This window comes from Salmo salar, chromosome ssa18 (genome assembly GCF_905237065.1).
Source record: "Salmo salar chromosome ssa18, Ssal_v3.1, whole genome shotgun sequence".
Taxonomy (NCBI): domain Eukaryota; kingdom Metazoa; phylum Chordata; class Actinopteri; order Salmoniformes; family Salmonidae; genus Salmo; species Salmo salar.
Window position 1 is genome coordinate 23,498,681 of NC_059459.1, and position 23,201 is coordinate 23,521,881.

At 41.8% G+C, this 23,201-nt stretch overlaps 2 protein-coding genes across 7 annotated transcripts in view; one reads left to right on the top strand and one right to left on the bottom strand.

The window, feature by feature from the left end:
* The first annotated feature begins 1,672 nt into the window (after nucleotides 1-1,672).
* LOC106577069 (phytanoyl-CoA hydroxylase-interacting protein-like) lies at nucleotides 1,673-23,197 on the top strand. Of its 5 annotated transcripts, XM_014154794.2 has the most exons (6): nucleotides 4,324-4,578; nucleotides 12,827-12,943; nucleotides 16,041-16,237; nucleotides 17,959-18,133; nucleotides 18,273-18,390; nucleotides 20,204-23,197. In XM_014154794.2, exons 2-6 carry the CDS (start codon nucleotides 12,901-12,903, stop codon nucleotides 20,748-20,750), a joined length of 1,080 nt encoding a protein of 359 aa, XP_014010269.1. In that variant the 5' UTR covers nucleotides 4,324-4,578; nucleotides 12,827-12,900; the 3' UTR covers nucleotides 20,751-23,197. The 5 variants fall into 5 exon arrangements, with proteins under 5 accessions (XP_045556859.1, XP_014010268.1, XP_014010269.1 ...); XM_045700903.1 differs by lacking the exons at nucleotides 4,324-4,578; nucleotides 12,827-12,943 and adding an exon at nucleotides 1,673-1,694; XM_014154793.2 differs by lacking the exon at nucleotides 12,827-12,943 and having other exon boundaries at nucleotides 4,281-4,578.
* Nucleotides 22,599-23,201, bottom strand: part of LOC106577150 (protein FAM13A) — a 72,364-nt gene continuing 71,761 nt past the window's right edge. For both annotated transcript variants that reach the window (XM_014154950.2, XM_045700902.1), the window contains one exon: nucleotides 22,599-22,819. In XM_014154950.2, the coding sequence (XP_014010425.2) occupies nucleotides 22,696-22,819 (124 nt within the window). In that variant the 3' untranslated portion in view covers nucleotides 22,599-22,695. The remainder of the gene's footprint in view (nucleotides 22,820-23,201) is intronic.

A 23,201-nucleotide genomic window follows, 5' to 3' on the forward strand; every position in this document is an offset into this window, starting at 1 on the left:
ACTTACCGATATCTGAACAAGAGAGCCTCATCGAAATCGCAACAAGCGGTTCTGTGAAAATTGAATTTAATCAGAAGCCACTGCCAGATTTCTGGATTTGGCTGCGCTCAGAATATCCTGCTTTGGAAAATCGCGCTGTTAAGACAGAGATGCCCTTTGCAACCACATACCTATGTGAGAGTGGATTCTCGGCCCTCACTAGCATGAACACTAAATACAGGCACAGACTGTCTGTGGAAACTTATTTAAGACTGAGACACTCTCCAATAAAACCCAACATTGCAGTTACATGTATCCTTTCAAGCAAATCCTTCTCATTAACCTGTGGTGAGTTATTCACCATTTTTGATGAACAAATACATTCTTTTTTGTAAGATGGTTAAATAAAGAGCAAAATTATTGATTATTATTATTATATTATTATTTGTGGTCCTATAAGAGCTCTTTGTCACTTCCCACGAGCCGGGTTATGACAAAAACTCACTCATTCTTATGTTTAATAAATGTATCGTATAGTGTGTGTGTGTGGCAGGCTTACAATGATATGCAACAACAACAAAAAACACATGAGAGTGCGCTGACCCTGGTGCTAGAGGGGGTACGTAGCTGGAGGTTGAATTTTTGAAGGGGTACGGGACTATAAAAGGTTTGGGAACCACTGGTCTAGCTGATTGAGTTGTGGCTGTTAGTGAAAAGTGTCTAAAATATGTGTCTTGAGCATAATATCAAAGGCTGCATCAAGAAGGGGAAGGGTGTGTGGCGAAGATGTGGTGCGTCTCTCTCCAGAATGCATGCAGATGTAGGAAAGTGCCCATTTGTCAATGTCTTATTTCTGATTGTCTTAACTCACCAAGTAGGCTACACCACCATTTTTTTTTTTTACATCTATTGCGAATGATAATTCCTCAGTATTTTAAAAATGTTTCCAACACTCCCGGCTGTGAATAATCACCAAGCCTCTGTGTGAAAGAGCAAAATATCATGATCTGATGATCCCTTATATCCAGTGGAAACGTCATAAAAACAGCTTTCTGTGATAATTTGATACAATGTTGAACTTCACTAGCAACAGCTCAAGTCAAGACAGATAGAAAGAAGCAGAATTTTCAGTTATTTTTTTCTCAGCTTTAGGCCTAGAAACAAAAATATAAAACGCAAAACGCAACAATTTCAATGATTTTAGTTACACTTAATATTGGGAAATCAGTCAATTGAAAATGCCATAGGCCCACCCACTTGGGAGCCAGGCCCACCACTAGGGAGCCTGGCCCAGTCAATCAGAATTAGTTTTTAACTCCTCAGTTTCATCAGCTGTCCGGGTGGCTGGTCTCGAACATTCCCGCAAGTGAAGAAGCCGGATGTGGAGGTCCTGGGCTGGCGTGTTTCCACGTGGTCTGCGGTTGTGAGGTCAGTTGGACATACTGCCAAATTCTCTAAAATGATGTTTGAGAAATGAACATTACATTCTCTGCCAACAGCTCTGGTGGACATTCCTTTCAGTCAGCATGCCAATTGCGCTCTCCCTCAAAACTTGAGACATCTGTGGCAATGATTGTGTGACAAAACTGCACATTTCAGAGTGGCCTTTTATTGTCCCCAGCACAAGGTAAACCTGTGTAATGATCGGCTTCTTGATATGCTACACTTGTCAGGTGGATGGATTATCTTGGCAAAGCAGAAATGCTCACTAACAGGTATGTAAACAAATTTGTACACAACATTTTTGAGAACTAATCTTTTTGTGAGTATGCAACATTTCTGGGATCTTTTTTTCAGCTGATGAAACATGGGACCAACTCTTTACATGTTGCATTTATATTTTTGTTCAGTATATTTGACTTAGTTAATGATGGAAGTTATAGGCCTTCTGCTGCATTGGCCTATAGGCTATTCATGAGTTCTATGCTCTAATTTCTTTAGCCGCTAATGGATCACAGCGTAGCAATGTGTCCATATGGCAGAGGATAGTGTCCTTGCCATAGTTTAATTTGACATTTTAGACTGTTAATCATAAAATCAGAAGTAAAATTATACAATGTGACAATGATTTTGAGAAACAAAGTTATTATTGAAATGAAACTGTTCCACGAAAATGTGCATATAAAAATAATCATAAATAGCACGCAGATCGGTATAAAATGGTAGGATAACTTGTAAGCTTCCCCAAACTTCAAACTCACGAGCTGCTTAAGGTCTTTACCAATACACCCATTTAAACAATTGTGAAAGCGCAAGCGCGCGACACATAGGAGGTCCCGTGAAAAAACGGACCCGCCTATGGAAACCAAATGCACTCCAACTGATTCATTCTAGCGCCCGGTCGGTTTTAAGCCAGTTAATCTCGCTACTAAAAAGGGAGAACTGGCCTTACTGAATCAGAGTGCGGTATACAGTTAGAATCTCATCAGAGTGTGCTGCATTTGTAATGCCATGGTGATTATGGGCTTATGGATGTTTAATTCGCCTGCCCATAACCCCACAAAGTAATCCTCCTCAAAATGAATGCACATTAATATGCAGGCAAACTATTTGTCCTTTAAAGCTCTCCAGAAGTGTTCATATGCCCTGTATTGGACCAAAATTCAGAAACACATTGATAATAGACATGGTTACCTACATTGTGAACAGCTACACATCCTTAGTTGACGCTGAATCTGCTGCAAGAATTGGCATGCGACTTAGTTTAGTGTTTCCACATCGTGTGTGTTTACAAGCACACGCGCATCCTTGTGTGCATGCCTGCGTGTATCCGTAGGGGGGTTTAGGGCTTCCCTATTTCCAAGTGTATAAATTACATATACGCTGCAGTTACTGCCTATGCCTTCTCAGCAGAATGACTCAGTAGTCCTATCAGTATCGGCGCAGACGAAGACAGAGCAGACCGTGCCTGCTGAAAAGATACCACACATCTTTGTCCAAATACCCCATGACGCTGAAGCCAACCGTGAAATGCAAAGTGTCACCGCGCTCTAATGTCGCGTGAAGCGCAGAGTATACTTTCAGAATGGAGGTTGCTCGACAGAAAACATCCATGTCTACCGATCATCATTCATAGGGCCTCCAGTTTTTGTATTGGAATTAACTATTAACATATTGTTACATTTTAATAATATTGCCAATAGCATATTTTGTTTTGCTTCAGCACTGTCCTTGACCCTCATGTTTTGTAGGCTACTACATGCCGTGTTCAGAACAACTGGCAACTCCAAACTCGGAAATCTCCGCGTTCAGACTTCAGTGCGTTCAAGACACCGTGGAACTCGAAAAAAACTAACTCGGACTGTGAAAAATCGTTTTGAACGGACACCCAACTCGGAATTCCAAGTTCGAGTTCCGAATTGTTTTGAACGCGCCATTTCATGAGCTCCGACTTTCCGACCTGAAAATAATGATCATAATTTGACCTCCTATTTTTCCGAGTTCCCAGTTGTCTTGAAAGCAGCATCAGTAGCAGCACTTGACATTGTGACCTGGAGCGACCGTGTCATTATAGCCAGCTCAGTGGGCGTTGCTGTCACTGTGGCCCACTGATGGACTGGGTGTGGGGACTGGGGAGAGATACTGCCCCCCCCCCCCCCACACACACACACACACACACACACACACACACACACACACACACACACACACACACACACACACACACAGGGAGTGACCACTGTTAGGTCATTATTAATAATCGCAAGGCAATTACATGGATCAATACATTTATAATTTGTAGTCTTCATAAATGTAGAATGACGCCATCTGTTTGACAGTAAATCCCGCCTGTGTCACGTTAGACTCAAGAAAGGGCCCGTGGCTAAAGGATTGTGGCAGAGATGGGCCAAGGTTGTTTAAAATACATTATTCTTCTTGTCATGATAGGTGAGGGGTCGTTACCGCTTCATTAACGCATGGGCCACTTGCACCTGCGCTCCTGTGGAGAGCGCGAGTCGCGGAGAGAGCTCCAAATAAGGATATATATGGACCACCTCGTTTGGCTGACGTTAGCAGAAACGGAACGCAAAATAAAGAATGTCTATAGAGATTTAAATTGCGTTTTAAACCGTAGGGGTGGAAGGTGTAATCTGGTTACATAAAAGCCCTTAGAAATTGCTCACTCGCCCCTAATCCGGTATTCATGTTCCACTGTCCTGCGGCTGAATAGGAGAAACACTTGTGGCTTTCATTGAAAATAGCGCGCGCGTGGGACCTATTAATTGGAAAAAATTATATAGCCAAACATTAAAAGGATTGGCTCATCTTCGTAGTATTTATTCCTATCACGTTGCAGCGTCAAATCGGCAGTGTGCTGGCGCTCGTGACGATTTGCTGACGCGCCTTTAGCCCCCCCCTTCCCCGAAGAGTGAAGCTGCGAGAGAGCAAAGAGGCTGGGAACCGGTCACTCTCTCTCTCGCTTTCTTTACCGAATGTGAAGGAAGGCAAGTCCTGCGGCAAAAATCAGCGAAATCCCACCGATTCCAGGAGAAATGGAGGTTCCAAACTTGGGACACAACCTAACTAGCCCGATGAGTCCGTGTGAGGGCATGATCAAGAACCTCAGCTTGGATGCGATACAGTTATGCGAGCGAGAGGGTAAGCGCAAAATAAATGTAGTTTAGGCGTTGTAATTCCAATGATCACCCCCATCCCTTTCCACAAATATCATTCTGTGTGCATTAGAAGATTCCCTGACATCAGATAATGAAAGATGATAGCCCTCTATAGTAGTGTCACAATGTCTGAATAGGTGTCCAAAAAGTGCATAAAGCTTCTGTTTGGCCCTTATTTTATGATGAAAATGTAACAATATGGGCATGTTTACAGTTTATCTGGATTGGATGGAGACCGGTGCGCTGCTGCATCAGCGGCATAGCCGAGGGCGTCAATGCATAGATTTTTCTTCACATAACCTACCCTATCTATGGAGCCTATGCATTTACGTTTTCACAACGAAACGAAATGGTCATATCAGAAAATTGCTACGAAAGCAATTTGGCGCAACGGTGGGGTTTCACCATTTCAGAACCATGGACGTGGACAGCAGTCGGCAAAGCGCTTTTACACAGGTTCCAATGGATAGAGACTAAGATAAGGATATTATTCTTGCCTGGTGCAGCTCTGAACAAAGCTTGAAATTACAAATATATAGTCTATATTGAAGTAGCCTACAGTTAGAGCTGTTTTCATTTCAGAAACCACATCCACAAGCCCAATATAAGGATAGCTTTGAATATGCATTATTTAACAGGCTCTGACTAAGAAAAGCTACATGATTTGATGATTCAGCTGGTTGAGAAGACAACTATTTAGGTATGCTACAGAGGAATTGCTTTACAATGGCTCAAACATTATGGTCTGATCCTTAAACGGCTTTGTTGAAGTTCACATTTCGATACCAGGCCTATTAATTGTAGCTTAATGTGACCATTTTATGTGAACATTTCAATACTGGATGTGAAATGCATGATGTAGTCTAGGACCTAAGTTAGCCTACTAGGCCTATATTTACCAGGATGGATTTTTATTTTTGCAACATTGAGATCATTTTGAGAAATTCATGCAGATGGAGGCCAGCTGTTGCTAGGCCTAGCCTGGGCTACTTTTCTCTTAAGTGTAGGCCTATATCCTACGATGGCTGATTTGAATGGAAAAAATAGCAAGTCATGATCACTGGAAGACTGGGCTCAAAGATGGCTGCACCCATAGAAAGGAGTGTGCAGACAGAGATGGAGCATCCACACCCTTCACTCTAATTCCTTAGATCATTTTACAACAGAGTGAGATAGAACATGGACAAATCCATTTGTTCCATAATATGCTCGATGACACATACTCAATGCATTCATTGCATTACAAGACAATAATCGACAAACTATAAGGTATGGCCTAGTCACAGAAATACTAAAGATGTGTTTTTAGAAAGATGTTGGTAGTGAGCATCTTAAACTGAGCTTTTGATTTGTACATAGGGGGTGTTGTCTAGGGCCTATGTAGTCAATGGTGGTCTTCACAAGACCACACAAGCAGGGCAGTTAGACCCTGCCAGCATCCTTTGGATTGGTTCATTTTCTCATCTGCTGCTTAGTGCGATGCAGTTGATATCCTCTTATACAACTCTGGCCTGATTTAATTGTAGTAATGGTATACGCTGGACTTTCTGAGGGATGTAGTTGTTGGTGCCAGCTCTGTGCTTTGTACTTGTATTGGCCCCTCTGCAGCAAACAAGCACTCTCCTATTTGTCAGGCAATACTGGGTAAATAGTGGCTAAGTGTCCTTGAGCTGCCCATTGTTTATAGTACAACAGCACAGCAATCTCTGTCATTACTTTATAGATCCTGAGGGGAAATGACAGGGTTATAACCAGGCGTCTGCATCCTTTACACAACAATGTCATTTTAGTATGAAGCTCTTTTCCCAAGACAGGCTAATTCTTCACTGGCTTTGATGATGCTTGATGTAGCCTACATCATCATCATCGGTTTGTGTTTTTCAACACTCCTATGTAGATTTCAATATCTCTGATCCAGGGTCACTGATGATAGGGCCGATGCCATGATAACAATAAAACCATAGCTACTAGACAGACCATATAAACATGAAAGCAGTTTAAACCATGGTTTTAGAATAAATCAGGTGTAGGACAGGATGATCTCCTGAAAAAGCATTCTCATTAACACCACAGACAGCTTTGAGGTCTTATACCTCAACATCACATGTAGTTTATTCTGCTTTGACAGACTAAAGCTTGCAGCAAGTTGTTTTGATGGGTTAGTATCATTTTAAATCTTCAAAGTTGTGTTTTCGTGCCATTTCCTTAGGCTTGTTCAAATGTAGGGACTGTGCCCAAGCTTTTACGAACTGTTTGCTGTCTACAAATACAATATATTCAGTTCTCTTGGAAATGTTCCCCAATGTATTTATAAAACATTTAATTTCATATTTATTTTAGTGCCGCAAACCTGTCAAATTATCTAGCATATGATCAATATTTAATCGTCAACACAAACGTGAGGTTTCCTAAGTCAACCCAGACTAGCAAATGGCTTCGTCAGAGGCCTATCCCATATGTTAGCGTTGTGATGTGTATAAAGTGGTGGTGGATAGCAGCAGAGATAGATTTGTGTGTGTATATATATATATATATATATATATATATATATATATGTGTATATATGTGTGTGTGTGTGTGTGTGTGTGTGTGTGTGTGTGTGTGTGTGTGTGTGTGTGTGTGTGTGTGTGTGTGTGGACACCACCTCAAGTTAGTGGATTCGGCTATTTCAGCCACACCCGTTGCTGACAGGTGAATAAGATCGAGTACACAGCCATACAATCTCCACAGACAAACATTGGCAGTAGAATGGCCTTACTGAAGAGCTCAGTGACCTTCAACGTAGTACCATCATAGGATGCCACCTTTCCAACAAGTCAGTTAATCAAATTTCTTCCCTGCTAGAGCTGCCCCTGGCAACTGTAAGTGATGTTATAGTGAAGTGGAAACGTCTAAGAGCAACAACAGCTCAGCCGCGAAGTGTTAGGCCACACAAGCTCACAGAATGGGCCCGCAGAGTGCTGAAGCGTGTAGCGTGATAAAATCTTCTGTCCTCGGTTGCAACACTCACGAGTTCCAAACTTCCTCTGGAGGCAACGTCACGTCAAGAACTGTTCGTTGGGAGCTTCATAAAATGGGTTTCCATGGCCGAGTAGCCGCACACAAGCCTAAGATCATCATGCGCAATGCCAAGCGTCGGCTGGAGTGGTGAAAAACTCACTGCCATTGGACTCTGGAGCAGTGGAAACATGTTCTCTGGAGTGATGAACCACGCTTCACCATCTGGCAGTCCAACTTACGAATATGGGTTTGGCAAATGCCAGGAGAACGCTACCTGCCCCAAATGCATAGTACCAACGGTAAAGTTTGGTGGAGGAGGAATAATGGTCTGGGGCTGTTTTTCATGGTTCGGGCTAGGCCCCTTAGTTCCAGTGAAGGGAAATCTTAACGCTACAGCATACAATGACATTCTAGATGATTCTGTGCTTTCAACTTTGTGGCAACAGTTTGGGGAAGGCCCTTTCGGGTTTCAGCATGACAATGCCCTGTGCACAAAGCGAGGTCAATACAGAAATGGTTTGTCGAGATCGTTGTGGAAGAACGTGACTGGTCTGCACAGAGCCCTGACATCAACCCCATCAAACACCTTTGGGATGAATTGGAACGCAGACTGCGAGCCAGGCCTAATCACCCAACATCAGTGCCCGACCTCACTAATGCTCTTGTGGCTGAATGGAAGCAAGTCCCCACAGCAATGTTCCAACATCTAGTGGAAAGCCTTCCCAGAGGAGTGGAGGCTGTTATAGCAGCAAAGGGGGGGCAACTCCATGATTTTGGAATGAGATGTTCAACGAGCAGGTGTCCACATACTTTTGGTAATGTAGTGTATGTGAGAAGGCACACGTGACTGAGCCTTTCCCCTCTGTCTCAAGAGGAGCTCTGAGAACTGCATAGAGAAATAAAATAACTGGAACTGACATCACCATCTGAAGGAGCCGTTATTCTTTGTTAAAAAGCCAAACATCCATTTTGAATGCTGTATAAGAAATTCAGGCCCACTTGTCTACCAAATCAAATAAATGTGTGCCAACCAGGTCTAATCTCAATATAAATGTATGTCCAGTGGTCACCAATTCAGTAAGTTACCATGATGGATGGGTGACATTAATTTAACCAAGTCTGTTCTCTAAGAGACCTCCCAACCGCCATCCCCCATTCCAGCTGTGAGCCTACCATCTGTCTTTCAGCAGCACCAACTAAATGAACAGTAGCCATAAGCCCCCTCCCCAAGAGCCCAATATTACCAAACATTATCTCAGGACTGATGCCATTTATTTTTCTAAAATATACTAACAACACTAAACAAGAGGCTTAGATTCAAATCCCCTAAAAGCCAGTGGAAACCATGGAGAAACCTTTAAGAGAGAAATCCAGGAACTGAAAGGGGAAATGGAGTCATACTCTTGATAGCATACCAGTAGTGTTTACAAATCATATTAAAGATTTGTTATGATTTATTGTCCTGACACTCTGACAACTCATCTGAGTAAGCAGGCATGAGAGCACATATTTTGTGTGGACAGTTGCCCCATGACGGTGTCTGGCAGTAGCCTTGTTTACACATTGCACTAAAATGTGGGTTTCGTGATCTGCTCAATCCGATCAAAGTTAGTCAATGTTAAAATGTGTCTCTTATCCGTCCACTGTGTCCACACTGTGGCCAGATTTCCTGGTGCTGTCCTGTATGCAAATTATTTGACTGATATTCTTTCAGAATAATATTAATGTAATATGTATTTATTTTATGTCATTTTATTGATGCCATAAGTCAATGGTGCTACCTGTCAATGATTTTAGATGCCGGTATAATGATAATTTAAATGGTTTGACCCTCCAGATCTGTTTACACTTGATTGATATCCAGATACAAATGGGTCCCTGACTACCTCCGGAGGTACACAATGTGTATTTTAATCATCTACACCTGTATCAAAATGTGGGCACAATCACAATGTGCACAAGATCAGGACAAAGAAAGCATGTTAGCACTAGGTGTAAACGGGGCTTATTACACTGCTGCTGCTCTCCACCTCATCCAGACCAGACACTGCACTTCCAGCTCTCTGGGGATTTAACCCTTTGCTATGAACAGATTGTGTAACCTAGTTGGGGGGACAAAATTATGTTGGAATCGAAATGGTTATTTAGGTAAAAGGGTCTTCTTGATAAAAATGATAAATTACGTATATCAACAATGCTATGTAAACAGTTCCATAAAAGAAAGATTATTATGGCAAAGTATTCTGTTGAGGGATTTAACATAATTTCCTCTCACTCTGGTTAAATATGCTAATTCTATGCAAATGAAACACAAAGACTCACCTCTTCATCCTCCCCTAAGAGTCCTTTTGGATTTAATGAATTTGCTAGAACAGCTGGGTAGATTTAGAGCTGAACTTCTTTTATGATATTTTTTACATTTATTTAGTCATTCACTCCGCATTCTTACTCATTGTTTTCTGTTTTTGTTTCTATTTTATTGTTTTCTTTGTTGCTCAATTATCCTGTGATTTGATTGGAGTAATAATGCGTTACACACAGTATCTGTATGGAGCCATATGAACAGAGCTTTGTGTTTCGCTTGTAGTAGAATGTTATCGCTTTCACTCTCAGCCTGTGCTATCTTGCCAGTGTATTTTGAACGTCTTGCACTGAATCGTATTTGGTGTTTATAGTGTTGTGTTGGAGTCTTTTAGCGTGAGAATGAACCAAAAAGAAATGGTCTGTCTAGACAGCACCTCCGGATTTCCAACCACCTATAATGCTTCGACTTTGTATTCATAGCAGTGCAGGCTGCTGAGGGGAGGACGGCTCATAATAATGGCTGGAATGGAGCAAATGGAATAGCTTCAAACACATGGCAACCACGTTTGATGTATTTGATACTGTGAGGGAAAATGTTGTTGTCTGAAGAGATAGCATTGAATTGTACCCAGCATCTCCTCTCGTTCTATCTTGGTTCGTGCAGGTGACTGTGACCTCATTCTCAGTACGCCCAGAACACTGTTCTGGGATCCAAAAGGAGTATCTCAGTTTCAAGGTCCCAGCTTTGAGAGATGAAGCCTCGTCAGTCACTTGCAGGAACCAACATTAATAATGAATAATGTAAACCATGCTTATATGACTTGTTTGTGTAGCAGTATAAAAGGACTGAGAGGGAACGCCCTTGTCAGAGTTTTCATCAAGCTAGGGTTGAGTTTGTGAACATCTCCGGCCGTGATAATAAAGATTGATTCATTTACATTGAGTTTGTGTCCTTAGTGGTGAATTTCCACGACAATACCATTCCATCTATTCCGCTCCAGCCATGACCACGAGCCCAGCCTCCCCAATTAAGGTGCCACCTACCTCTTGTGATTTATAGCCTATGGGTCATGTCGACACTCAGGAAAACTCCTCGCCCAAATCACAAGACAAGCCATGCATATATGTTAAGGAGGTTGATATTGATTGTTGATTTTGTTTAACTTCACCATATTGCTCAAATTAAAGGGCAGTGCTCAATTAGTTTCATTTGACAAGGTTAAAGTAAAGGACACATTTGCAGCAAATTGCGATTCTTAGCCATGCTTCCTGGCCTTCCATGTAAATGATGAGATTGTGAGCCATTGATTCAATGAATGAAATGCAACCTGCTATACCAATGTTCATGTATTTATTTACAAATCACTGTCTTATTTACAGAGCAGACAGATTGTATTCTGAAAGCTACTGCATAAATACGGCAATGCGGATTTCATTGAGACCTGCATCACGCCAATGTTTCTATTTCAAAATGTGGCAAAGTGATAAACACCCTGCTGCACCTGTGTGATTGTGTGAATAAGCTTGCAATCTGCTGGTGACATAACTGTGAGCTGTGTCTTCACAGACCAGACAGCTGGCTGGCTTAGAGCCTTCAGTATGACAAGACTCATTTATAATCCTCTGAAATGATGGACCAATATATTGCATGCCATTTCAGAAATGGAAATAATGTATACAGTATGTCCTTCCATTGGCTCCTTGTCGCCCCACCAGGCATAATTCTCTTTTCCACAGCTTCCTTTCTCTTGGGTTTGATGAGCTATTGAGCTGTCTGAGTTATGCTGCATTGGTAAATGCCTTTTTAATGACCTAACACTGAACATCATTATGCTCACAATGTGAGCTCACCATTAGTCTGGCAGTCAGGGCTAGTTTGGGAAATTCCAGACCTAGGGTGTATGCTGGAACATTAATACATTGTGGGAGGCAACCCGTCCATCTGAGAGGCTACGTCACAGCCTTCATTACCTAATAGGCATATTGATTCCAATGACTTCCAAGCCTGTCGAACGGAACAGGCCTTAAGCGGAAATTGTCTGTGACCATTGCTTGATGTTAATTATGGGAGCCAGTTAGTTTTAGGCCTCAGGCTTGGATCACCATCACACTAGGTTAGCTTGGGAGAACACCTATAATACTCAACTACAGCAGTTCTGGCTGACGCAGATACAGTACCACAAGGCCTGGGCCAAACAGGCCGACAGCACCATCAATGCAAGGCAAGCGTTCTAGGATTCATACAGTATAGTAAAATGATAACAAAATAATGAATGTTGAATCCATTAGGTAATGCTCGACTATGTTTTATTAGAACATTAAAGGGTAGGTAGGATGAGTTTTTACTCACCAAAGTAACAGCGTAGTGAGGTCAAAGACTTAGTTACTTAGTTGTAGTCACAGTGTGTTTACCTATAACCACACCGTATAATAGTTGTTTTGGGATTTAGAAATATTTATTAACTTATTTTTTATATAGAACATCAATTCAAACATTCAATTGAGCAACCTTTTTCAGATGAATAGTGAACACAGAGTGTTCTTCACAGTAGTAGAACTTTGTGGGATCAGCAGAACCAAGGAATGGTTGCACCTGCCTCTCTTCCTCTCTGATTCAGATGGGTTGGGTTAAATGCGGAAGACACATTTCAGTTGAAGGCATTCAGTTGTACAACTGACTACATATCCCCCTTTCCCTTTCTGCCATTAGAAGAAGAGCACTACCCACAGCTGTTGCTCCACCTTCATTCTATGGATGTGATTGTTGCTGTTGTTTTTACTTTTTCAATCAAACCTGACACTTAAAAAAAAAAAAATCAGATACTAAGCAACAGGAAAAGACAGGAAATTAATGAGGAGAAATTACAGTTGTGTATTGTTTATTGACATATGTGCTCTCACCATGATGATTTATCCTCTCTCTTCAGGAGGCTGATGACCCAAAGCAGCAGGGAGGCACGGTCTTGGGTATCCAACAGCGCCAAGTAGTGTGACTCGTGGCATGAGGCGACAGGAAAAACATACTGCCCCTGATCAGACAGAGAGTGAGAGACACAGGGAAGATAGAAATTAGACGAGTAATGCCTCTACCTGATGTATAGACAGAGCATGCTTCTGATCACAATACAAACTTACACAAAACGTATGTTATATATACCTACATGTACATTTTCTTAACTACTTTAGCTAGCTAGCTATGGATTAGGCGCCCCAAATCAGCATCCACAGATCGCAGCAGCTGTTCCCTTGCTGCCCCAAAGTCAATCAGCAAAATGTATTTCATAAAGCCCTTTTTACATCAGCAGTTGTCACAAAGTGCTTTACAGATACCCAGCCTAAAAGTCTGCTGGAACTGTGTATCAATGTCTTTAAAAAGTAGTCTCATACAGTTGACTTTGGAGGTCCAGCTCTCGGACTTTACCTTCTTTGATTTGAGTCATCTGCTTTGTATTATGTTAGCTCAATTTATTGCATGCCACAACCTTGCTAGCTGCGGGGTAAATTACTGCACTTCTGACAAACCTAAACAGCGCATTTGTAACTTTGATAACTCCTTTGAGTAGACCTACCCATGCACGTGCTTTGGTGGCACATGACTAGCTAGCTAACAAGCTCGACCTTGTTACGTCTTTACATATAGAGGTAAAACGATGAAAGTTTATAGTCCGTTGGTGGGATCCTGCCCACTAGCTAGCTACGTGTAAATGCTGCTGGGTAGTTATTTCCTATGCTTACTTAACTTCCTTACATCCGGACTGGAGCGGATAGCTAGCTAGCTGCCCAACTTGGCTTGGCCTGCATTGCTTCATTGGTTTGTGTGGAAACAGGTAAAAAATAGGATTGAAAATTAGATGCTTATTCTTGCATTCTGAGTAGCTAGCTAGCTAACTGTCATAGCTTGGAGGACAAATGTTCATACGAAATCCATCACTTTTCCATGTTGGGGGATGGGCATATCCTGCAAATTGTTCCAAGTATACCGTTAGGCCTATACCTAGCTCTACATTTTCATTTGAATTAAACCAATGGACTCACCTTCACATTGACTGGGATTATGATCTTCTTGGCCTGGCGGGACTACATGGGTTGAATTGAGTTTACATTTCTAGAGGCTGTTTATAATGAGTGATGTTTTGTTGAACTGTATAGTGTAGTCACAGATAGAACGGTTAGTTACCAGTAGCTTTGGTCTAGTGAATCTAGGTCCAGGGCTGAGCAGACTGCAGCCCCACAGGAGGGCCTTTGGAAAGAAAGGCAGAAGGAGCTGGTGCTGCTGCTGAGTCAAACACGGTCTGTCTGTTAGACCTCCTCTGTGCAAAGAGGAGGTCTTTAATCCCATCATCACCTGATCCTCTCCTCCTGCTTCCATTTATCCCTCTTTCTCAGGGGAGAGGGCCAGACAAAGTAAAGAACCTCCACAGACTGTGAAGATGGATCACATCAAAGGGATCATGCATTTAGGCCTATTTGTCAGGAGGAAATAGCCTACGTAATTCAATGGTTGACTAGTTGGTACCCATTTAGTAAATGTACAATAATCCAATATTGCTCAGCAAGTACCTACCTACTGGTATCAGCTTCTTTAGAAACGAAGGTATAATATTTTATGGAGCTGTGTGTGTCCCTTTAGTTGGACATAATTTGCCACACATTTTGAGTAATTTAGCACATCATTATCACAGTTTAGTCATACTAGGCCTAGACCTAATTCTGTGTGATTAGATGGCCATAGGCTAACGAAAGCAGTTTGTAATGCTGTTATGTGGGCAAACGTTGACAGCATTAGCCAGGCTTACATTTGACATTTTAGTCATTTAGCAGACACCCTTATTCAGAGTGACTTACAGTTAGTGCGTTCATTTTAAGAAAGCTCTCCCGACAACCGTTATCACAGTCGTAGTACCATGCCAGTATCAGTGTAATTCCTCTATTTGCAGGTTAATGAGGTGGGATTAGTGTAAACAGCTGAATAGCTAAATCAGCATTCTGGCACAGTGGCTTGGGCTGTGTGGGATGGTGCTAAACAGCCATCCAAAATCTGGTTGGGTTTGACTCAGTGCTTTGCTGTTGGCCAACACTTAATTTTCTCAAACCAGTGTTCAGTGTTTGCAGATAGCCTAGCGGTTCTAGAAGTTTGTTTAGCACAGAGCAGAAGACCTGTGTTGAAAAATGCCCCTTGACAGAAACCCATTTTTGCATGCCTGGTTCAATAACCTCAGTATGAATTATATGGTTTATATGTTTTGTAAAAACTCCATATGAACCAATTTGTGGAATTACTCAATTATCACCTCGCCTCAAAACTCATGGTCCAAGATAGGCGTTCCATGGGCCGCTGCTTTTCCCAGTGATAATTGAGTCCCATGCATTACCCAAGAATTCCACATTCTTGATCCTGTATTTAGTTCCTGTATTCTGAGCTTGCACAGAAAACAAATGGTTGCCATGCTTTGAGTAGGTGCTTTAGTGTGTAGTGGATTCTCATGGCCATGCTACAAAGCTCTTATTCACTCACTTGTTTTGGTGTATAAGGCAATTTGTATGCCTGTGCGTCTTTGTGTGTGTGTCATGACATTTTCATGAACACTTAGACATTTTGTAGCCCCAAAAGGTGTCTAAACATGCTTTTAGTGAGGAAATAGTGAATTTGTCCTTGCTACACACACCTGTTAAAAATAGGCAGTGCTGGACTAGATACCGAGGAACATGGTCTGACTTATCAGAGCAATCTTCTATCTACTTTCATTTTCTTTGTGTGTGACAAAAGAAAAATGTCCTCCATGAAAGAAAAAAGCGAGGCTTTATTAAGAGATCCATCTGTGTTGGGTTGAGTCACTATAATCATCAGCGTTTGAAATATTTAATACCGTATGTGCTTGTAATCTGAGGGGATTGCAGCGTTGCCATGACAACAGATACACGGTGGAGCTCCCGCTCTTTAGTAAACGCTCCACAGAGCACAGAGGCAGCTAAGTGGTGGAAGTGCTCCCTGTAGGGGACTGTAGGGCCCTATCTTATGTATTAGGTGTCTCAAAAAAAAAAAAAATGCCAGTAGTTCTCTAAATTGTAAAATATTATAGATGCATTTCTCATCTCCTTAAGCATTACAGCCCAACCAATCCCTTTGTCCCTGTGCTACAGGCAATAAATCACAGGACAGCAGCATCGTAGAGATGGAGGAGCTTCCTGTCCCTCAGAACATCAAGATCAGCAACATCACATGTGACTCCTTCAAGATTTGCTGGGACATGGAGCCCCGGGTCAAGGAGCGCATCACTCACTACTTCATCGACCTCAACAAGAAAGAGAACAAGAACTCCAACAAGTTCAAACACAAGGTAAACTATTAACACGCACACAACAACAACTAGGCTATTTCAAAGGAATAATTCACAGTTTATAATACAATCAATCGAATGTATTTTATAAAGCCTTTTTCACATCAGCAGTTGGCACAAAGTTATTAAGATACCCAGCCTAAACCCCCAAAGAGCAAGCAATGCAGAAGCACAGAGGCTAGAAAAAACTCCCTAGAGCCAGAAGTTGTCTATAAAATAATTTCTACATGAGGCCAGTTGTTTAGTTTGAGCTATAACACCAACCAGTATGTACCCACATCGTAACCTTTATACCCCAGAGAAGTAGTGTAACAGGCATAATGAGTATATAAACGGAGAGTATCTTAAATAATTCAACCCCCCCCCCCCCCCCCACACAATTTTTTGGCTTAACTAACACTCGCACCTGACTTTTTTCCAGCTTACTATCTCTGACTTTGCTGATAGCTCCTTTAAAGAGGGAAAGTGTACTTACGGTGATATGTGGTTGTCCCACCTTGCTATTTTAAGATGAATGCACTAACGAAGTCGCTCTGGATAAGAGCATCTGCTAAATTACTCAAATTGAAATGTAAACAAAGGATAGGTAACCTTTTACCAGAGCTCAGAAGCAGAACTGACACTCCCACACTCTAACACGAGGGAACCTTTTGTATTCAAACAGATTAAGCCCTGAGCATGAATGATATCACACAGCGCAAGCAGAGAGTCATTGCACAAATATGGCTGCTGTTTCAGCCTTTAATCTAATGCATCTAATGTAACATTTTTACAGATCTATTTCATCAGTTTCCCATTCACATTCTGTGGGGAGTGAACATAAAAGCCCCCCCCCCCCCAAAAGAAGTGGTTTTCTTCCCATTCTCTGTGTGAATATACATAGATAGAATGCATTTACTTTCATTACAGCACGCTGGGCCAATGTTGTGCATTAATGTACTGCTGTTGTCGCTACACAGGGCTGGTGTAATATTGCAGGGCGGGCCCAATCTATGTCCTGCTAATGCATAGAGACAGGAAGTACTAGGCTCCATGGCATACATTAAATCAATATTGAGGAGATGGGGGAAGGAGTCTATACATGTCGTTCATGCAGCTTAAAGGTCAAATTCAGCCATTTTTTTCTCAATATCAAATAATTTCTGGGTAACAATGAAGTACCTTATTGTGATTATTTTAAATTAAAATTGTAAAAAATTTACAAAAATAGCTTCATAGCAAAGAGCAATTTCTCAAGCAAGAATTGTTCTGGGACTGTCTGGGCGTGGTCTGACTGAGGAGGGGAAAACTAGCTGTTATTGGCAGAGTGGTTTGGAACTCTTTCTTATAGGTCTATTAACTAATTTACCACCTGGTGATGTCACCAGGCAGGCCAAAACTTTATCCCACCAAAACAGGCAGACATTTCAGGTGGTCTTTTCAAACGGCTTTTACAGTAAAAGGGCAATACCATAATTTTCACAGTATTATTCCAACCTAATAGTGTGGAAATGTATATAATACATAGGAAATTCACGTTTTTGACTGCACTGGGCCTTTAACACTAAGCAGTGTATTTATGCTGATTTGTGCGTGGCATTAAAAGGAGGAGGCCACTACTGATATGTTGCTTTTGCAGCTGAACGGTGAATAATGTGTTTATTCAGAGTTTGTTTTGTATGTAGAGTTGTAAACTTTGTGTATGTTGAGTTGAAGCTCTGTCTGCCGGTGTCCCTGTCCAGGATGTTCCCACCAAGCTGGTGGCGAAGGCAGTGCCTCTGCCCATGACGGTGAGGGGTCACTGGTTCCTCAGCCCGCGTACGGAGTACACCGTGGCCGTCCAGACTGCCTCCAAACAGAGTGACGGAGACTACGCCGTGTCAGAGTGGAGCGAGATCATCGACTTCACCACCGCCGGTAAGGCAGGGGGCAGAAGAGGGACAGGGAAACAAAGCATTTATTTTTTGACCTATCCCTAAAACCTTCTGTCTTTATTTGATATAGGCCTACATGCTGTATTCTCTCATTAATGGCTAATCCTAACCCCTGTTTCCAGATTATTCCACGGTGCATCTAACCCAGCTGCTGGAGAAGGCTGAGGTCATCGCAGGCAGGATGCTGCGCTTCTCTGTGTTCTACAGGAATCAAAACAAAGAGTACTTTGACCAGGCCAGGTACGTACAAACGTCTGCACAACAGCCCTAACAGCCAGCACAGTTTTATTGTGATCTTATGATACAGTATGTAAAAATGGTATAATACGGGGAACTCACGTAATGTAGAGATACATGACCCTTTGCTGTACCTCCTTCCATTGTAACTGAAATTGTCATAGGCTTTTCTCAAAGCTCAAAGCCAGTGGTCCAGATGGTATGGCTTAATGCTTTTTTTAATATATACTCAGATAGTATAGGCTGTGCATGTGTAGGTCTAGTTCTGTATTCGGAGAGTTAATCTAAGCTCAACAGAAAGATATTATTGCAAAAAACTGCCTCCAAATCCATAAAAAAAACTATGCTTACATTGCATCATACAAAAAGTAAAGTATCTGGGTTGGCAGATTATATTTGGGTAAAACAGCCGTTCCGGATATTTGTTTACTTATAGGATTTTCTGCATTCGGAACTAGAAGTGTACCATGGTCAGGAAACCTCTGAATTACTATTTTATATAACAGCAGCTTGCACAAGCTAGGTAGAATAACTGCTTGCTTGCTAACCCGTGTTTAATTGCTATATTGTAATTACTTCGCCACCATGGCCTATTTATTGCCTTAACTTACCTCATTTGCACTCACTGTATATAGACTTTTTGTTTTATTTTGTTCTACTGTATTATTGACTGTATGTTTTGTTTATTCTCTGTGTAACTCTGTGTTGTTGTGTGTCGAATTGCTACGCTTTATCTTGGCCAGGTCGCAGTTGTAAATGAGAACTTGTTCTCAACTAGCCTACCTGGTTAAATAAAGGTGAAATAAATAAAAATTGAAAAAAATAATAATAATTTGGTTCCCATTTGCGCATATGTTTGCTGGAACAAATTACCTCCCCAATGACTGCATGCGTTGGACCAAAGTCTTAAAACGTAGCAGCTTTAATTGCTGGAATACAAAGCCTTTTAAAGTATATTCTGATGAAAGAGGAAGCCGAGTGTGTAGCAAGCACCTGACTGGAAAGCAAGATGGAAAAGGGGGAAAGGGAGAGGAACAGAGTGAGAGAGAGGAGAGAGACAGAGAGGAGAGAAGTCTGGTGTATTTTTAGTTGTTTGCTGATGTGTTAAGCGATTATGTATTTTTTCTTCTTGGTGGATAAGAGCACTTTCTGTTCTTTAGTTTTATCTTCTCTTATTTTCATTTCTCTGTGGTGTAGCATGGTGAAAACTATACAGAAACGGCTTCATCTCATGGAGAATACACCCAAGGACAGTAAAATAAGGCCTTTCCTATGATGACCCGGATGGGACCTTAATAATTAGATAGTTACCATGACAAAGAGACAATTATGGTTATAATGGCAACCTTTAAAGTGTTACCAATGTAATTACGCCAATAATTGAAGCCTTTGGAGCTCAGATTTGCATCATAGGATATCTGACTGCCAATTTAAACCTCACAAGGTGCTTTCAGGTTTCTGCTATTCGTTTGATGGCATCCAGAGAGATTGTATTTCGGCAAGATATCTGTCAGGTTTTTTTTGTCTGAGTTCTGACTAGGGCCAAAGAAAGGTCTGTTTGCCAGTGAGAAAACTGAGGAGCAATTCATTTTTCTAGTAGATGAACTAGATGAAATTGATTAGATCAGTCTTTTTACTCATTATTTCCGAAATGCATCCTTTCTGAATAGGTTGTTCGCGTTGTCAAGAGACACATTAACAAGCTTTCAATAAGATTCAGTTGCTACCCAAATCCCTGTTTGTATCGATGATACATTTATTGTAATAACCTATAGTATAGTGATTACTCAGACAGTTATCCATGTCTCCTCTCCAGGGAGGTGCATGGGAACCACATGCTGCCAGCTGTGAAGGACAACAGTGGAAGTCATGGCTCACCTATCAGCGGGAAGCTGAAGGGCCTCTACTTCAGCTGCAACACAGAGTTCAACACAGGCAAGCCCCCCCAGGACTCCCCCTACGGCCGCACACGCTTTGAGATCCAGGCTGAGACCCTGTTCAACCCCAAGACTAACCTCTACTTCGGGGACTTCTACTGCATGTACACGGCCTACCACTACGTCATCCTAGTGCTGGCCCCACAGGGCTCGCCCGGCGATGACTTCTGTAAGGCAAGGCTGCAAGCACTCGACATCACCAACAACCACTTCCTGACTTGCACGGTGGACGAGGAGGCGGGCGACGGGGCGCTGGTTTTCCGGCACGCCCAGGATGTGATCCTGGAGGTGATCTACACAGAGCCTGTGGACCTGGCGCTGGGCACGGTGGCAGAGATCAGCGGGCACCAGCTCATGAGCCTGTCTACCGTCAACGCCAAGAAGGACCCCAGCTGCAAGACCTGCAACATCAGCGTGGGACGCTAGTGGGAGACTGAACTGCACCTGTGCTACACAGACGTACACACACGCAACCCCAACCTTTACCCACCTCTATATCCACAAAGGACCACCCTCCCAAAAGAAGAACATTGCAGGAGAGGGACCCAGACTGTGAAAGAAATTTAACAACAGGGTAGGGTGCTAGAATTCCCAGTCCCCACACACACACACACACACACACACACACACACACACACACACACACACACACACACACACACACACACACACACACACACATCATCCATTTTCCTATTCAACCTCATAGGAACCACCCTCCCAAAAGTGTGGCATTCTATTCATCCCTCCTGCCGTTCCCATCAGAAGAGAAACCATGCAAAAGAGGGAGGAGCCCCAACTGAAAGATCTACAGCTGAAGTGTGGGATCCTAACAAGCCTTGGTCAGCATCATCCAAACCGCTAGCCAACACTGACTGATCCTAACAAGCCTTGGTCAGCATCATCCAAACCGCTAGCCAACACTGACTGATCCTAACAAGCCTTGGTCAGCATCATCCAAACCGCTAGCCAACACTGACTGATCCCTTTAAATGTTCTAACCAAACATTGTTCCGTGCATGTATTCACACCGCTTTTCTCATTGATTTTCTCTACGGTTGTTTTTCAAACGTTTCCTCCCGTTGACTTCTTCAAATGTTCTGTTGTTCACTTCAGTCCAGGTAGACAGATGGTTGTGTTCCTGTTTTCCCATCTCTCCTGGAAGGCGTTAGAATGGTTCAGATCCGACAGATCTAAGTTACTCCCTCCCTCTATCAGCAGAGACTGGTACTAATTTAGGGCTGTAGTGTCATCATCTTTATGCCAAAGGTAACACAAAAGGACATAACTTGCTGTAGAATAACAATACTAATGCAACAGCCACTAAAAGCATATTAACTCGGAGATCAAGTTGAACTACTTGCTAACCATTAAGAGCATGATGCAGTATGTACAGCATGACTTTGAAAACTGACTCTGTCAGTTCATCTACCATAGCTACCCTTCTGCAATGTTATGTTTGATTTATTCTAGTTATAAGGAAACCATAAACTGTGTTTAGTAAAGTAATGTGAAAAAATATTTATTTTTTACTGATATATATACACATATAAACCAGAAGTGCACAATGTCAAGAGCTCTGATCCTAGTAAAGAATTGAATTTTTGGATGAAAAACACAAAAAGGAGAAAACAACACAGATTTGAGTAACTTGCACTATGCCAACATTCACAAGTAATTTTTTTTCCAAGGTAATGTATAACTTGAATTGCCACAATTCATCATATCAACTATGAACTATTACATATCATAGTACAATGTGGGACTAAAAACTGATTGACATGCACAAACATTCTACAGGATTGTCGGATTGTGTATTCGGATGACATATCCCCTTTGCCAAGATTGCACTTTTCAAAGCGCAGCATTTTAACGTAGTAGACCACGTTACGTACCTGTTATATCGACATTAGTTTGGCAAGAACAAAATGGAAGTAACAATAAAGTGCCATAAAATAGCTTAGAATAGCATAAAATAACATGTATCTAACTTCAACTGTGATACATATTTGTTCTCTTTTTTCCTTAAAATGAAAGTGTTACACTCGCTACATCAGTTGCAGAAAATATTATAATTACATCAGTTGCATAAAAAAAGTATAATTTGTCATGAATAACAAAGGACTTGTTAAGGGACTAGAAATAGCTGGATGTGGCCCAGCAATTCTTGCATCATCTTGCCATCACTCTTAACCAAAGTGAGAGTCAGTCAACATCAAAGTCATTTAAAGTGCATCACCATGTAAGCATCGCATGAAACATGACCAGAAGTACCGGTATCTCACTTTGAAATTTGTTCTGGAAAAAAATGTATCCAATAAAGTGAGCAAAAAAAACTGTTTCAAAATAAAAGTCCCACTGTGAAGGAGGCTCAAACTGTCTTCGGAGTATCCCGTTTACTGAGCAGGACTTCCAGCAAACGGAGTTTAGCTTTTAAGTTCTTGTACTCGCAGTACTCCTCTGCCATGGGCCCACGGTCCTCTTTCTGGGCAGCCCTTTAAAGACGAGGAAGAGAAAAATACTAACTTAACATTTCAGACAAGCTGCAGCTTTCATTACTGGTATAGTCCCTGTGTTGCCTTATTCAGATAACTTTGTACAGTAAGTATTGTAATCAGAACATTTTATTTTACTTTCAAAAACCGCTACATGTACAAAATATGTGTATAGTTCAGAGCAGTTGTCTCTATCTCTCTGTCTCTCTCCCAAGTACTTCTTTGTGTCGTATTAACGTCAGTAAATGTGCATCACGCTGTTGTGATTCTTCTGAATTCTTCTGGTGGATGTTTTCTTTTCTTTTTCACAAGGCATTGTTGAACTATGAAAACCAAATGTTCCAGTTTATTAAAAGAAAATTAAAGGAAAAGCAAACAGTGA

Bases quoted from the DNA above. Each gene is read 5' to 3' on its own strand.
- LOC106577069 (XM_014154793.2), top strand. From the start codon at position 4,473: ATGGAGGTTCCAAACTTGGGACACAACCTAACTAGCCCGATGAGTCCG. The intron at 16,238-17,958 runs GTAAACTATTAA...GTCCCTGTCCAG, and splicing joins CCAACAAGTTCAAACACAAG to GATGTTCCCACCAAGCTGGT. The intron at 18,134-18,272 runs GTAAGGCAGGGG...CCCTGTTTCCAG, and splicing joins CATCGACTTCACCACCGCCG to ATTATTCCACGGTGCATCTA.